Source organism: Pelobates fuscus, chromosome 6 (assembly GCF_036172605.1).
Source record: "Pelobates fuscus isolate aPelFus1 chromosome 6, aPelFus1.pri, whole genome shotgun sequence".
Classification (NCBI taxonomy): domain Eukaryota; kingdom Metazoa; phylum Chordata; class Amphibia; order Anura; family Pelobatidae; genus Pelobates; species Pelobates fuscus.
Genome location: NC_086322.1, coordinates 29,730,009 through 29,748,554, shown reverse-complemented (window position 1 = coordinate 29,748,554; position 18,546 = coordinate 29,730,009). Strand labels below are relative to the sequence as shown.

Below are 18,546 nucleotides of genomic sequence, written 5' to 3'. Positions count from 1 at the left end.
CATCCCTCCCATAGTGGTCCATATACCCCCCCCCCCTCCCTCCCATAATGGTCCTTATACCCCCCCTCCCTCCCATAGTGGTCCTTATCCCACCCCCTCCCATAGTGGTCCTTATACCCCCCCTCCCTCCCATAGTGGTCCTTATCCCACCCCCTCCCATAGTGGTCCTTATCCCACCCCCTCCCTCCCATAGTGGTCCTTATACCCCCCTCCCTCCAATAGTGGTCCTTATCCCCCCCCTCCCTCCCATAGTGGTCCTTATCCCACCCCCTCCCATAGTGGTCCTTATACCCCCCCTCCCTCCCATAGTGGTCCTTATACCCCCCTCCCTCCAATAGTGGTCCTTATCCCCCCCTCCCTCCCATAGTGGTCCTTATCCCCCCTCCCATAGTGGTCCTTATCCCCCCCTCCCTCCCATAGTGGTCCTTATCCCCCCCTCCCTCCCATAGTGGTCCTTATCCCCCCCTCCCTCCCATAGTGGTCCTTACCCCCCCCCCCCCCCTCCCTCCCATAGTGGTCCTTATACCCCTTTTTTATTATTATTAATTTTTTTTTTTATTATTTTATTTCTTATTTTTTTTTTTTTTTTTTTTTTCGTCCCCCCTCCCTGCTTGATATATGGCAGGGAGGGGGGCTTTCCTTTCCTGGTGGTCCAGTGGCAGTTCAGTGGGGGGGAGAGGTGGGCTGTCAGAGCTGTACTTACCTTTCCTGCAGCTCCTGTCAGCTTTCTCCTCCTCCGCGCCGTCCGTTCTGCTCTTCTGTCAGCTCACAGTGTAAGTCTCGCGAGAGCCGCGGCTCTCGCGAGACTTACACTGGGAGCTGACCGAGGTGCTGAACGGGCGGCGCGGAGGAGGAGAGAGCTGACAGGAGCTGCAGGAAAGGTAAGTACAGCTCTGACAGCCCCCCTCTCCCCCCAGTCTGTATTATGGCAATGCAAATTGCCATAATACAGACTCTGACTCGAGTATAAGCCGAGTTGGGGTTTTTCAGCCCAAAAAATGGGCTGAAAAACTCGGCTTATACTCGAGTATATACGGTAATTTCATCTTATAAACTCTGCTATAATGGATTTTATATGTCTATATTTATATTTTTATATAATAAATATCTAAAAGACAAAACTATTGCTTCCAAGACAATCCTTATTTTATATTGTATTCTCAATTATTTACATATGTTAAATAGAGGATCTCTTACTAACTATATAACATTATGGCTAAGATATCTGTATGGTTAGCCCTGCTAAGTTCTATGCTTTAAGACATTATAGAGGTAAATAAGGGAACCGCCCACGGTTACAATATACTGTTCCAATGTGTCAATCTCCCACTTTATTTTTAATTCCTTAATAAGTAGTTTTTGTAAATCTTTACAGAGTTCAGGTATTGTTCTGGGGGTATTGGGAGTATCACAGATTATCTCCTCCCCAAAGATATTATCCAAATTGGAACAATATTTGTTTCTTGCCTCAAATATAGACATAGTGAATTTCCCAGCAAGCTCACAAAAAAGAACACAATAAAGGCACCAGGCAAATACAGTGAACTAAAAGCACAATAACTGTCTGTCTGTCTATCTATCTATCTATCTATCTATCTATCCCTCTGTCTGTCTGTCTGCCTATCTATCTATCTTTCTATCTACTATCTATCCATCTGTCTGTCTGTCTATCAATATCATCTCTATCTATCTATATCATATATATCTATATCATATATATCTATCTATCTATATCGTATGTATCTATGTCGTATCTATCTATCCATCTATATATCTATCTTTCTATCTACTGTCTGTCTATCTATATCATCTCTATCTATCTATATCATATCTATCTATCAATATCATATCTATATCATATCTATATATCTATATCATATCTATCTATCTATATCATATATATCTGTATATCTATCTATCTATCTATCTATCTATCTATCTATATCATATCTATATCATATCTATCTATCTATATCATATCTATATCATATCTATCAATATCATATCTATATCATATCTATCTATCTATATCATATCTATCTGTATATCTATCTATCTATATCATATCTATCTGTATATCTATCTATCTATCTATCTATCTCTCTATCTCTGTCTCTATCTATCTGTCTATCTAGCTGTCTATCTATCTGTCTATATATCTCTGTCTCTCTCTATCCCTTATTCTAATTTGTCCAGACTCTGTCAAACAATGCATCTCCTTAATGGTGTGGCTGTAACAGAAGCCTCTTTTGAAGCAATGTCTGCTGCTGCCTAATGATCAGATAAAGATCTGTCTGACAGCCTGTATGGATCCCATACCAGCATGCACTTCTTATGTTGATACAATCACAACTAGGACTGTCAGAAAATGCCTGTGATCTTTGTTCATCGTACACCAAATATTCAACAACTTGGTGAAAATATTCACTTATCGTAAATGAAACATACATATGGATTCTCAGCGGTTAATAATATGGGCTGTACGTGTAAGTTCATTTATCATTAAGGCGCATAATGCTCTAATGCTCGCTCAGTCAGTGTCTCCCTAGCAAGAGCTTGATTGCTGAACGCAAGCCCATTTACTAACAGTGTCAGTGTTATTGCTGTGTAGCACTGGGATCCACTCGGCACACGCCATGCATTACTGCTGTGGAGCTGTGAGATACGCTGACATACTACACTTTACTGTTTTATAGGTGTGGAACTCTAAAGCATTCTTCCATGTTAAAGGTTCTAGTAAAATAAAGGGATATTTTGTTCCCACCGCACTATAAAGAGAATCCATTGGAAGATATGTTTATTCTTTGCAAAAATTACATGAAATTTCATCTCCATTACTTGTAGTTGCTAGATCAACCATGTTTACCCAGACACCTAACTAGTACTTTTTCACACGGATAGGTAGTATGTGAAACGTGTAGCCCTGTGGTATTTTAATTCCTATAGTACAAGTGTGAAATTAATTTATTAAGGGGCAATGTAAGCACTATAACCACTACAGCCATTGTAATAGTTATGGTGCTAACAGATTGACACTCTCGGGTGATTCTCTTGGCCAATCAGTGCTGTACTAATTTGGAAGGTATTGATAGTGCTAATGTGGAAGTGTAACTTCTGATGTAGGAATGCAGGCACATGGGCACCTGGGGATCTCTCAGTTTATGTTAAACCACTGAAAAATGGTTTGACATAGAATTGCAAGATGAAACTGGTAGTCTGCTATCACTATAACCACTACAACGGTACCTACGGCACCTCCTGCAGTGAGAAGGAGTGATGACATGGAGGAGGCTTGGGATACACAGAGAACTTGGGCTCATCATGGGTTGTTTTGTACCTTATAAACATGCATACACACACAAAAATTTAGGCTGCATTAGGCACAGGCAGTCCCCCCCCCCCCCCCCCCTATATTCTGGGATAAATAAGCTGCATCCTATATTCAGAAAAATATGAAATGTATTTGTGAGGTGTGAAAAATAAAATTAAAAGAACGCTACCATGTGCTGTAGTGTTTATGGTGCCAGGAGTGCAGTTGTACTGCTCCCCTCCATTGTAAGAAGTCAAACTGTTTAACCTGGGGTTTTCTGAGCACCTCTCCCCACCCCCATTATTGCTTGAGATGCAAGGCTTAGCTCATTGACTAAGAGTAATCCGTTGACGCACTGTAAGTCTGTAGGTCAGGAGAGCAGGAGCTTCTGGCAGGCGAGGAGCGGAGGAAAACAGGCAAGGATCGGAGCTCGCAGACCCCAGATAAAAAGGGAAAAGGTTCTAAAATATCCCAAAATAGAAAATAGCTCTGTGCTGTAAAGTTCTTATAAGGTGAATTATAGTAAGAATAAAACAAATTTTTTGATAGCTGCTTCTACACACGTATCAGTTCCCTCAAACTGCACACACAAACATGCAAGAAAAAAAGTATCCACCCACTCACAGTGGAGCGCTATACATACATACACTTACCCTTACATTACAGCTATGCTAAAATAGAGGAAATACAATATATTGTATTAGTTTGGTGCGTAATGAATGATGGATTCACTCACGTGGGTCAGAGCCAGATAAGGATATACTCAAATCACAATGTCAAGGGTATATAAGATAATATGCGATACCTCTTCTTTAATCCTGGGGTACTTCAGAAAAGGGGATAAAGCAAAATGGGAGACAAGATCCTAGTTTAATAGTGTAAAATCTATATATGCACAGAGTATGTAGTATGGTTTCTGCTCACCTATTTGAGAGCCAATAAATTGGGTTCTCAGTGTAACCACAGATGTACCACAATGGGTGGCACCACCCTTCTTAGAACCAGCAGGTATGTCAGGAATCTATGACTGTAGTATGGCTTCCACAATTCCACAAAAGGTTCTAAAATGTTGTGACCACTTACAATGGGGCGGGGATTGCAATTCTTTATTGCATTTTAGCTGGATTACCTTTTAGGCGACCAAAGTGGCCACCTAGTGCCTGGTTGGCCCCTGTGTGAGCTTGTAGCACCGGCTCAGACTGGACTCTTCTGAAGCCAGCAAGGAGATCAAAAGATCTCTCTGCTTGGCCCCGCACTCCCTCAGTTCTTTCAGGAAGCATTGCGGTCTGCGTCAAAATCAGTTACAGACCTCGTGAGGGAGGGGGAAGGCAAAACATACACACATTGGAGTCAGATACACTAAGACTCCCCTACACCCACACACAAAATGCAGCCACCAAATACACAGACACACTCAACACCCCATACAGAACCCGAACGCAATCTGGCACCCTTTCTAGGGCCCTGGGCAACCTCAATGCGGCTCTGCATTGCATGCTGTTTGTATTGTTTCTTAGAAATGTTCTGCATGCATGTAAATCTGGTGTGTTTTTCCCCCTTCTATTTCTTTCTGGAAGGATACTTACCAGTACAGAGGACAGGTATTTGCGGTCAAAATAAGCATCACAGGAAATGTAGTTGGGAAAAATCAGCCCCAAATAAAGCACCAGATGGAAAATGAAAAATGTGATTTTGACTTTTTTTTTTTTTTTTTTAAGATAATTATTCATATTCTTTATAGTGCACTAATATTTTAGAGTTGTGGGATATCCTCCCTCCCCTTAGCTTTTCACACATAAAAAAAGCATTAATATGGGTTTGAAATGTATGAATCCATTTTGTAAAAGCCACAGATGTATACAAAAAACACATAGCATAATGTTACCAATTATATACTAATTAATACGTGTTATTCAGATGCATATATAATGCATGTCTCCTCCGTAAATTTTCATTAAGTTTCGATGTAAGAGGAGCTTTTCTAAAACCCACAGAATGTTTATGAGTAACATATTGTGCATAAATATTGATATTAATGTGTAATTCTTGCAGCACCGTGCAGAAAGCAAAATGTGAAAAGTATATTAAATTAGTGCAACTGACAACATACTAATTGATTTGAAACACAGATTAAGACTTTTTTACTGAAGGTTTGGAACTTGCAAATCCTTGTTTTTATCCTAATTAAGAGAAACATTTCAGTGTTGTTTTTTTTTTTTTTGTTTCGTTTTTTTTTTAACAAATGCAGAAGTAAGTTGCAGAGGTCTGCAGGACGGTTCATTTAAATACTGCTTTTTACAAGGTTTTACAAATGTTTCATTATGGTACCAATACATGAAAAAATCTAGATGTGCCAGCTATTGCAATGTCCTTACACTCCTGGCGAGTTGGGCTGGTGGGATTATGTATCACATTTTTGCTATTTTTTTGTGTTTACCAGATCCATTAGAAATTCAAGTTTTAAACTTAAATGCAACCTAGTATTAATGACCTGTAGACCTGCTCTGCTTTTCCTGCTTGTCAATCGTTGGCACCATATCAGACGTTCCTAAATTAGACCCCCTGCTGTTCCTGCCGCTGTCGTGCCATGTTGCCTCAGTTCTCACACCTTACATAGCAGCTCTATATTCTATTGTGTCATTCTATAGACGTACATTTGTACGCTTATATACTACAAAGGGACAATTGCTTGTTCTAGCATTACCTTTAAAGATAGATGCCCTTTTTGGTTCTCGTTTACCCGGTAGGGCTTTCCTAGATTTCCAGTGTAATTCTTAGTTTTGACCCAGCTACTTTCTCCTTTACCCTGTTTTCTGTTATCCTTGACTTGCCTTTTCTTATAGTTTTTTCTTTTTTGTGATACTATTTCCCTTGATGTTGGCTGGTACCTTCAACATATTTACCTTTTTGCACGTTTTTGCATTTTGCTTCTTCTTTCTTAACCTGTTCTCCAAACTCCGGCCCTTTAGATGTTGCTGAACTACAACTCCCATGATTCTTTGAATAAAAATAGCCAGAGAAATATGGGTGTTGTAGTTCAGCAACATCGGAAGGGGCAGAACTTGGAGAACCCTGATCTCGAGGACTGGGTATAATCATCATTTATTCTGTTATTTATCCATTCCTTTGATTTATTCTCACCACTTTTAAAATTAAAGCAATACATTTCACGTCCCAGCCCCACTAAAAATATTCACTTACCAACTCACCCCTGGTGAATGGAGTTTTGCATATCCCACCATGATGAATTGGCAGGGAAATGCTAATTGCTACTTTGTTTAATGACAATTATTTCTTTAGATCCCCATCTGTGTAATGCATGTGGTTGTCCACTAGGAGATAACTGTAAGAGGCTTCCTGGATCTTGGAAGTTGCAGGTCCAGATAGATCTAAACAGAACAGTTTCCTCATGGATAGTGATTTATGATGTTAAAGCTTGGCATTGGGCATCATTAGAACACAAGCTGCTGGGCAGCTCCACTAGTTGGGACTACCAGAAGCACAGCTTTATGTACAGCCCCACAAGGCACCACTGAGTTGCCTTACTGGCCTAGCAAAAATACCTAAATGGGAATGGATACGTCAAGGGATATAGCTGGTCACAAGAACAAGGAATCAAACCAGAGGTCAAAGGATACTGGAAAACAGATTAAGCAACATAACTAAACCAGGACAGTGCCAAAATGACATACATCAATCAGACACCAAGAGGAAACTACATCAGAATAATGATTTGTCTATGAGTTTACATCGGTATAACTGCCTTATTGGCTAGCATCCTAACGGTGAAGCCAGGAGTCGCACAAACGACTCATCGGAAATTAAAGTCTAAAAAGTGTACAAGGAAGCAGCTACAGGTATCTGATATCATTGCGTCACATTGAGCAACAGCTTAGCAGGAAGCAGTGTCAAGTGCTGTGATGTCACTAGTCAATCAAGTAACTTAACCTCTCCTCACCTGAAATCCCTTTGTTAACAAACTGCATCCTTAACCATGGTTTAAACACTCATAGTTATATGTGTTTATATATATATATATATATATGTTTATGATTATATATGTGAATATATATATAATCTTCATATCTATACAACAAAACACATTTTCTCTAAATAATGTACTCCTTTCTATTTTCCACTTTCACACTAACTTCACTCATTACTGAAATATCCCTATCCTTCTGCTCACCTGTCCCTGGCAAAACCATCTTCATTACTTCCAATTTACTCCCCTCCCCTCTGTATTCATCCCAAGCATTCTACATATACCTTTCCAGCCTATCTCCTCCTACTCCTCCCAAATCCTACATACATACCCTCCTACAAAACTTTCAAATCCTACTCCCACCTTCACTTCCTTTCTATCCTTCTGCTCCTAGCAGCTGGCGATGTCACTCCAAAACCCGGTCCCATCTCAGCAAACCCACCACATACTAACTCAAGGAACCACACCAATCTCATACCCATCTCATGTTACTCTTCCTCTAAATCCTCCTTCAATACTGCCCTCTGGAATGCACGCTCTGTTTGCAATATTGCTAAATCCACTGCTGTCCACAACCTCTTCATCTCACGTTCCCTAGATTTGCTAGCCTTAACAGAAACATTTCTCTCCCCTTCTGGCACTGCTACCCCATCATCTTTATTCTTTGGTGGTCTTCAACTTACCCACAAGCCAAGACACTCTGAATGTAAAGGTGGTGGTGAAGGGTTATTATGGTTTCTGTTTCAGTACCCTTTAGTGCATTCCTTGATCTATTGTGCTTATTCTGGTATTGTCCTTGGCTTTGTTCTTGACTCTGAGTTTATATTTAACTCTTTCCGGTTTTATTTGCCTGTTTGACTTATTACCATGTACCTGACTCTGGCTAGTTCTTGTTTTCGCTGTCTCTCCATAACCCTGACCTCAGCTCGTGTTTGACTACGCTTTATCTCTGTCTGACCTTTAGTCCGGCCATTCTAAGGCCCGGTAATGCGTTATATCCTTGTCTTGTCCCTTGCTATCGTAGAGTCTGCATATTAGGGTATTACGCTGTGACACCTGGCTCTGGTTTTTGGAAGTGCATAATAATAATATATTGAGTAGAGCACTTGAGGGACATCTCTATTTATAGTATCTGATTGCTCTTTGGCCATCTTGGTGGAAGTAGCTGAATAGAAGTCCCAGGTAGTTACAACCACACATTAGCCCGGAAGCTGAGCTGTCATTAGCAATGGGAGCATGCTCAGTACAGATTATATAATATAGAATAATGGGAATTTGGCTGTGTGACATATTTTATGAAGCACACACACGGGTAGTACTTGTCAATATGTTTTTAGTTCTCAACCAATATGGCACAACTGAGTACGTGTGGAAAATATATTTATAACTTTAGTATCTTTTGCCAAAATGGTAATTGAAGTTTGATATCACAGTGAGTTTTGTAGAAAGATTAGCGGTATTTATAAAATATTAGAAATTGCCCAACTTTTAAAAGAATGTTAGAAAGCTGCTGATCAAAATCAGTCAACAAAGAGATGGATGTGCCAACAGAAACTCAAGATAGTTGAAGAAGCCTAAATATCGGCCAATGACTGGAGGAACAAGACCCCATCCCCTATCAAGGAGATTGTCACCTCAAAAGTTAAGGGCTTAACTAGCATAAAAATATCATGTCCTTTTTAAGGCTCGATATAAGATATTGAAAGTAACCAAGTTAGGGCACTAGCATGGTGTGCTAGAAGAGGGGTACCGGCATGGGAGTGAGTGACTGGCATCACCTCTAAAAGGACTGTGGCAGTTAAGGAGTAACTAACTGCAGAAGTTGTACAAATCAACCTGGTTAAACAATAAACAGTCAAATAAAGTATTAAGGGCCAGACTTTGTGCTATGTTATGTCTGCATTGTGGCAAACGTGCCAATGCCACAAGCTCCTGGAGGAGCCTGCTAGCTAGCCTCCTGCCCAAGGACTATGGGCCATATCCAAAGACCCTGTTCGGGAGTTAAATCTCCCCAGCTGCAATTAGCAGCTTCCCCTGGGTGCCCCTGGTTCGCCACTTTCCCCTCATTCAGATGGAACCAAACACTAGCTCCCTGGCGGCCATTCGCATGAAGAAACCCATGAATTGTTCTCAGTGGTACTTAGCCGCGATCGTTATGGAACTAAATTCAGCATGAGGAGTTTGTGGGTTCCCGGTCACCTCAGCGGGACTTAGCCGCGAATGTTATGGAACTGTTCAGCATGAGTTGACCATGTGGCTCCTGGACAACTTGGTCCGGGGGTTTTGAACAATTTTGAAATCCGCCAGGAGAGCGCTTTATGGAGAGAAGGTGCCTGAGACTAAGGGGAACAAACGCTACCCAAGACCCAGGCGGAGCATCCCATATTGCGGCCGCAGGAGCTTCCGAAAGTTGACTGGCTAAAGCACCAAATGCCCTGGAACAGTTTTGGGCATAGGACAACGTGTGCGGCCAGTCAGAACTTTAACACGGTGGCGTTTCCTCTACCCTGCATGGATTTGAGTGCTATGTGGAGAACTTGTGCGCTCAGATTAGGGCTATTTGGGGATGTATTTTTTGTGGGGTTATTATATATTTTTATGATGTTTTGGGGTATTTTATGTTTGTTTGCCTCTCTGTTCCTGGGAGATAATTAACTTACCAGTATTTAATGCAATTATCTCCCAGGCACAGAGATCTTTGGGAGGGGCTGGCATTGTATTGTGTGTAGACCCCCTGCTGGGGCTTTTGTATATAAGCAGGCAACTTGGCCATAATAAAACAGTTCATTTTGTACCCTTCATCAAGTCTAGGCTAATGTTTGAGGTAGCTATAGTTATAGTCACTCCTTCACTATGGGACCTGGGAGACTTCAACGGATATACTCAGTCGAAGTATAGGGGATCTGTTACATGCATTAAACACTTTGTATGCATGGTTCACTATAAATGTTCATGCGCTTAGGGGTCTTTTTCTGTGCCCTCCAGTCTAGTATTGAAGCCCAACATTCCTGTGCTTTAGATATTTCACTTTATGCCTACGTACATGTTATCACTTAAATGGCTTGATTCAATTTTAATTTTCTCTAAAGAGGGAGTTCTGGAGTGGAGGGCATTCAAATAACAAAATCATGCTTTGCATAATCAGACAACAGCAAATGAGTTACCTGCTATTACATTTAAGGATAAGTAGATTTATCTAAATAAAAAGGGAGAGAGTCCAGCCCCACATCTGTAGTCAGAGTGTGTGGCAAGCCTCCTCTAGGCACTAATGCACTAATTCACCAGCAATTGTGTTAATCAGCATGGCACGCTTCTCAAATAAAATATTGCAGCAGACCCAGCTCAACTTTTAGCACGGATGAGTCCCTGACATGGCAAAATGGATAATGAACAGAAGCAGTCCTCTTTCTGGGAGTGTCCTGGGCCAGTGGTCAGCAAATCGAAAAGGGGCTGCACCAAGTGCAGTTCTGTGTGCTCATAGCAGCCAGTCCTGATGAGTCCCCACTTGGGGTTGGTTGATCTTTTGGGCCTTTTGGAGCAAAAGCACCTACTTCCCACTGTGATGGCAGAGTATTGTTTTCTACTGTTGCTGCCACTGTCTAAACAGGCCGGTTTCAAATTGTAAGGGTTTCTGCCTGTGACTCAGTGGCTAGAGTCCCCTTTAACAGTGAATGTTGACTGTGGGACAAGTGTATAGGGACCGGTGCATTTATTGACCATCTAGTGTAGAAATTTAGGGAAATATTTTCTGTGAGCCTGTCCAGTATGCTTTCCAGGCCCATTGAGCTCTCCGTAAAGATTAGACTCTACCCTACCTTATGTAAGACCACCATGGCGATTGAGTTGGCGACCACTACAAAAGCTGGAGGGGAATTTACCTGTTTTCAGATGATTGAGTAGATAAGTGCAGCTGTTGGCAAGGCATTGCATAACCAAAACCAATTTCTGGAAAATTCAAAATTCTAGAACTAGGGACTGTGAATCCCAGGCCTGTTTAATGTGCTCTGGATGTTCTCTGCTGGTGATATGGACAGGTGACCCATTAGGAAATATGTTATAGATTTACATGGGCAAACAGATTTCAGATAGATTTTATTTATATATATATATATATATATGGATTTTTGTTTGTATGTTTTGCAGGTATGTCATATGCATTCAATGCCGGCTTGGGGTATACATATTATTTATTTATATGTCCCATCAGTAAGAAACATTAGTAACAAGTTTTTAATTGTCCATATCATGTTTACCCCCTGTGTGTGCAGGAAAGGAGCATATTGGAACATGGAATGTGCTTTACCTTTGATTCCAGCAGATGTTAAGACACATTATGGAAGCTCTGCCATCCTTCAGTTCTCCATCTGCTTACCTGCTCCCCTGCTGTGCCCATTACTTAGCATGTTTAGATTATTCCGCATGTGTAATTATTCACCGTCACACATCACAGTATTCTGATTATTGCAGAGAGAGAGAGAGAGAATCTGTGACTAGATTCTACGGGAAGCATGCATTGGGGAAGTGTGTTAGGAGAATGAAATCGGCAACAGTAGAAATACAACATTTACACTGTTAAACCACTTTATTATCTTTTTTTGTTGTTGACATCTTGTGTACATCAGAATTTTCATAAATTAATTTGGATATGTTTACCAGACATAGGGATGGATTAATCCCCCTTGTAAATATTTTATGTGCAGTATATAGACACACTATCTGTAAATGTTTAGTTGGAAGTTTGTATATGATGTGTGAATCTCAAATGATGTATTTACCCAACTCTAGAGCATGTTCGTCGAAGATCTTAGTTTGCTTCCACCACCAACTGACTACGAACGCTCTTCTTCTGAACATCTAGGGTGCTTATCATCAAGGCATTGTGTTTCCCAGTAGTAAATCTACCTGCAACTACCTGAGTTTTTCCAGGTAGACATAATCATCTAGAAATTGCATCATTTGTGAACCCCAATCCAAAGTTACTGAATAAATAAATAAAGTACACAGAGATGCTCATGATCTGAGCATCATGGTAAATCAGGCATCTGGGAATGGTTTTTTCAAACCAATCTATCTAGAAATTGACAGTAATTGACAGTAATTTTTAACATATTGAGTGATAAATAATGTAATAAAAGTAATATTTTACTTAATCTTACTTAATGTTTCCTCCAGGGCCAGCAGAGACCTGACCAACAATTAACATTTAACCCAAAACAGGTTTTGGTGTCCCACCCTGCTACAGATGTATCTAAGAAGCCAATGTCCTCTTCATTTTCCTGTGCTTCAGTTGTCTGGTTACAATTACATGTCTGTTAGTCCACCCATTGTACAGCGCTACGGAATCTGATGGCTCTTTATAAATAATAAAATAATAATTTTAGTCTTGTCCAAAAGAAGGTGCCGATTGGAAAAGTCCCAATTTGGTGCTTTCTTTGATTAGGCTGCAGGATCGAATTACCAAGATACCCATGTTAGTTACAGGTTCCTGCATTCAATCAGTAGAGCAGCGGGATCACAAATGATTATCTGGCTCTGTCAATCGGGCTCAGAGGTTAAAGAGCTTCCTATATCCAGAGTAATAGCCTTTTTAGCACCCTGCTGGAACAGTGAATAGACACAATCACAGCATCCGCTGCAGAGTGCATTACAGTGAAATAAAAACAGTATCTATTAGAAAAAAGAGCAGATAACATGGGCTGAATAAAAAAGCCATAGATAACACCTAGATTTCTGTAATGCAGATCAGAACGGTTCATTTATCTTCTGACTCTGTACATTACCCTGGTCTGCTACAGCTGCCTTCTCTAGAATTACCTATTTTTTATTCGTGTGAGATATTTCATTATGATGACCTCATTGGTCTCCATGATTTGGTAGTGTTTGTAGAGCCGTAAATTAGTGTAGCAAGAGAGTCTTAATTCACTGGGTTTTAGGACTGGTTAAAAAAAAAAAAAAAGGATAATGGATTTCAGCAGGGTTACAGACAACTGGTGTTGGTTTAGGACTACAGGCTTAGAAAGCGTTTCAAGAAGAATGATTATGTGGACATCCCAAGCATCTGGGCTGCAGAGCTCATGCTTAGTGGCCTGGCCATTTTAAACATGCTATCAATGATAGTGAGGTTTGCATAGGAGGACATGGAATCATAAGAGCGGACAAAATGTTCTGGATCTAGATGCATCTTTTGGTGACCCTGAGACCTATTAGGCGCTAGATTGGTTTTGTATTTACATCCAAAACTTTTTATTTTTTAATACTCTTACTATTCCTCACAAGCTGTTTGTCTCTGTAGAGTGCAGAGAGCATATTCCACAATGGCGATCGATAGGTGGACTAACAATAAGACACGTTGGAAAAGAAAGGAAGAGAAGTGAGGTTAGGAAAGTTCGGGGAGGACAGAAGAGAGGGAAAAAGGGTTGTTTATAGCTTAAAGGAGCACTATAGGGTCAGGAACACAAACATGTATGTTAAAACCACTATCTGGCCCCCTTTGCCTCCCTAAAGATAGTAAAATCTTACTTGTATTTAAGTATGTAGCTGCTCCCTCTGCCTGTGAACTTACTCTGACCTCTGACATCAGCAGAAATGGTAGCCCGATTCAATCACAATGCTCCCCCATAGGATTGGCTGAGACTGACAAAAAGGCAGATCAGGGGCAGAGCCAGCACAATTCAAACACAGCCCTGGACAATCAGCATCTCCTCATAGAGATGAATTGAATCAGTGAATCTCTATGAGGAAAGTTCAGTGTCTGCATGCAGAGGGTGGAGATATTGAATGTTTGGATGTATTTTAGGCAGCCATGACCCAGGAAGGATCTCTAACAGCCATCTGAGGAGTGGCCAGTGAAGTTATCACTAGGCTGTAATGTAAACACTGCATTTTCTCTGAAAAGACAGTGTTTACAGCAAAAAGCCTGAAGGTAATGAGTCTACTCACCAGAACAAATTCAATAAGCTGTAGATGTTCTGGTGACTATAGTGTCCCTTTAATTGATAGGGAGTTTGTAGTGCTTGTTTTGAGACTAAAAGGTACTGAGACTAGGAGTGTCTACTGGGGCAAGAAAGGTGAGAATCAGATGTACAGGTACGAGTTAAGGCTCAAACCTTTTGCAGAGTAGAGGGACATGGATGAGATATATTGCTTTAGTAGGTAAATGGGGAATAGTTATGAGGAGATTTATACGAAAGGATTCTGATTATAATCTGAACCCCAAGTCTTATCAGAAACTAATGTGAAGACTGACAGAGAAGGGAAGTGCAAAAGGACAGGAAGTTAGGTCTGCTGCAACATTCATTATGTCATGTATTGAGGTGAAGCGTTGGACCTGTGTCGAGCAAGTTCCAGCAATTGAGATGGAAATTGATTGTGGCATAGAGAAGAACCTTCTCTTCATCTTGTGTTACTTAGGGGTAGCTATATTATAAGGATGGAAGGGACTGGATTTGGTAATTGGCTGGATGTAAGGAATGAACGATAAGTTTTAACTCACAAGATCATCATGGTAGCAAGATATGAAACCAGGGATTTAGTATGAATAATAATTTGGAAAAATAATATTTGTTTCATACTAAAATGGCTGGTTACTTAAAGATTTGGTTGCCATGTAGATGTCTAGTAATGTAATTGCAGTATTGACTATAATATCGCCATCCTCAGTACAATAGTGTATACTGTGCTTATGCAGCCATATTGCTAATGACCTTCACTCACAAAGGTCACTAACCCCTGTTTCTGTGTTTATTTGCAGCTCTGGGGAGCTCAGAAGATAAAGCAGGTAAGTGAAATCAGTCCCTTAATGTCACATTTAGAATCGGTTGTAATTTTAATGCAAATCTGCTGTTGTATTGATGCTGCTTTTTTTTTTTTAACCTGTAAATAAATAAAAAATAAATAAAAGAAAAAAACATTAAAAGAAAATTAAAACATAAACTATACACAATGTATACAACATAGCACACAAACTCTTTTTTTTTTTTTAAAACAATAATGAAATGCATTTTTCAAGATGTAAGAGGTAGTTGTGAAATCTGAAATGTTTAATGTGTATTGGAAAAAATATAATCATGTTATTGATTTCACTCCAAAAAATTAAAATAAAATGCAAGGGGTTCTCCACTCGTGTTTCTACTTGCATAAATGTGTGTATAATAAAGGAGAAATAGGGTACACTCACTAACAGACACACTCTCACTGATTTGACACACTGACAGACACACTTATTGACACCAAGGAAGTGGAGACAATGGTTTGGCTTCTCTCTGAGCCTATATCAAGTATTCAGCTCAGAGAGGAGCTGAAACGTTGTCTTCACTTCATTGTTTCAAATAAAAGAGACTGCATTGTAGAAGAAGCGCCAGGTGTGCCTGGATATTAATTTTCTTCCATTTGATGTCTTCTGGGATTGGCTCTTGCTTTCTGGAGCGCCCTGCTGGAAGTACTCCCCCTTTTTTAGTGTGTGCATTTTACTCTTGTTTTTTGGGTTTTTTTTTTTTTGCAAACACACACACACACACACTGACCAACACACACAAAGGACACACATATATATATATAGAGGACACTGACACACATGCGCACACTGACACACACATTTACTGAGAGACACATACACACATAAGCTTGATAAAGGCCTCTGTGTAGGCCAAAACATTGCACTTTTTTGTTCCAATAAACCTGCCTTTCTGCACAATCCTGAGTGCCTGGACCTGATTTATGTTATCTACTAAACTGGGTTTTGCCAACCCTGGCCCTGATAAGCACCTGGATTCCGAAGTGTGAGTGTGGTATCCTTTGTTTGTGAATTAAGACACACACAATGACACTCTCATTGATTTGATACACACTGACAGACATATACATATTTAAGAGAAAACAAGGGGCTGGCCTCAATCACCTAAACATGCATAAATAGGGTGCTGTTGGGAGCTTATAAGTCCAATAAAAATGAAAATCCAGCGCACTCCCTTATCCACTGAACCGCAACTTTGGTGCTGACAGATTATGTTAGTTTTTTAAAAACACCAAATCGAGGCAAAAAATAATGGGGGTTTAGTTACACTATATGATCATACATTGCATAAGCCTGCCACAACGTCAATGTACCCCCATCTTTGGCAGGTCCTACTCTAACAGCCTAATGTCTGCTAAATGAGCTACTCACTTGGGGAAAAAATTCCATCTCGAATTCTCTGCAGGCTAAATAGGGTCCTGGGATGGGGCACCTGTGACAGGAAGGGGTGCAAAACCAAGGAGACCAGCCTCCCTGTCACAGGTGCCTCATAAGGAATAAGGGAGTGCGCTGGATTTTAATTTTTATTGTACTTATTGGCTCCCAGCAGCACCCTATTTATGCATGTTTAGGTGAGTGCAGCCAGCCCCTTGTTTTCTCATATGTATATATGTACAGTGGGACCTCGGTTTACAAACGCCTCGGTTAACATAATTTTTGGTTTACAAATGAAAATCCATTGAAAATAATGCCTCGGTTTACAATTTTTTTTCGCAATACAAAGCAAGTTTCCCAGGATGCATTGCACCTGGGAGGTTTATAGCACTGCCCCCTGCATGCTGGAGCCTGTGGGTAGCACGTGGCGTTGAGTGTGGAGGTGTTGGAGCGGCTTTTGCATCGAGTTTTGGAGCCATTCTGGAAATTGTTTGCAGTTGTTTGGGGACTTTTTGGTGCATTTCCCAAGCTGTGGAAAGGTAGGGAGCTGAGCTTCGTCGTATGCATGCCTTTTACTGTGTGTTCTGCATTGTGGGTTGGTTTCCATGCCAGCTCATTTTGACTTTTTTCTGACCTCTAGAACAGTTTAATTGGTTTTCAATGCATTCCTATGGGAAACCGCGTTTCGGTTTATAAATGTTTCGCAATAAGAAACGTCCTGGAGAACGCATTCGATTCGTAAACCGAGGTCCCACTGATGTACAGTGGAACCTCGGTTAACGAACGCCTCGGTAAACGAAAAATTCGGTTTACGAATGAAAATTCATTATAGAAAATGCCTCGGTTTACGATTTATACGTTTATAGCTCCGCACCCTGCATACTGAATTGTGGGTAGCACGTGAGTGTGTAGTCTGGAGGTGTTGGAGAGGTTTTGGAGCCATTTGCAGCAAGTTGTGGAGCCTTTTGAAGCCATTTGCAGCAAGTTGTGGAGCCTTTTTGAGCCATTTGCAGCAGGTTTTGGAGCCTTTTTGGTGCATCTCAAGAAGTGGAAAGGTAGGGAGCTGAGCTTAGTTGTTTGCATGCCTTTTACTGTGTGTTGATGTGTGATGTTTTAAAACATAAAGTTGGATGTTTGAAATGTTATTGCTTGATTAATCATGTCCCTGTACAGTATTTATGCCTTTAAAGTGCACTTTATAAAGAGTTTTGAACAGATAAAATACTTTATTTGACTTTTTTCTTACCTCCGGAACGAATTAATTGGTTTTCAATGCATTCCTATGGGAAACCGTGTTTCGGTTTACGAATTTTTCGTAATACGAAACATCCCGGAGAACGCATTAAATTCGTAAACCGAGGTCCCACTGTATATGTATGTATGTATGTGTATATATGTATGTATGTATGTGTGTATATATATATATATATATATATATATATATATATATATATATGTATTAAGGCCTTTTGGCCTGTAGTTGTGGGAGGGGCGTATGACACACCTCTTCCCTACTTAAGGGACACCCCTTACCTGGCTCCATATCGTTCGAGGTCAGCGCTGCATCATTTCCACTTCCGGGTCATCCAGACGCCATTTTACCTGATTACTCCATGAGGTTTTTTAAGCAGAGCTGTGTCAGGAATCCAGCCACAGGCTTTTCCGGCCTACCACCTTCTTTCTTCAATCCATCGCCGTGGATGGTGTCCAAGTGACTCACAAACTGTAAGTCAACCTACCCGTTATGCCAGGCATCAGTCCCATGGCACCATGCACGGGTCAGGTCCTCACTTTACGGCTGCATTTTGTCTAAGTCTGTTCTAAAACCATTGCATGTTCATGCATATCATTCGTTTAAACCCCCTACCGGTCTTTGGGTGTACTACAGGCTTCTTAGACATTATCGCATTTCATGTACAAACCAACGAACCACTGCATTTTCGCCTACACACTGACCCCTAACAGTCATTCAGTGTACTACAGGCTTCTCAGACATTATTGCATTTCATGTACAAACCATCGAACCACTGCATTTTTGCCTACACACTGACCCCTACCGGTCATTCAGTGTACTACAGGCTTCTC

At 40.7% G+C, this 18,546-nt stretch overlaps 1 protein-coding gene across 1 annotated transcript in view; it reads left to right on the top strand.

Moving 5' to 3' along the window:
- Positions 1 to 18,546, top strand: part of SFXN5 (sideroflexin 5) — a 236,662-nt gene that overhangs the window by 68,000 nt on the left and 150,116 nt on the right. Inside the window, exon 4 of the mRNA XM_063457586.1 lies at positions 15,046 to 15,072. Coding sequence (XP_063313656.1) covers positions 15,046 to 15,072 — 27 coding nt within the window. The remainder of the gene's footprint in view (positions 1 to 15,045; positions 15,073 to 18,546) is intronic.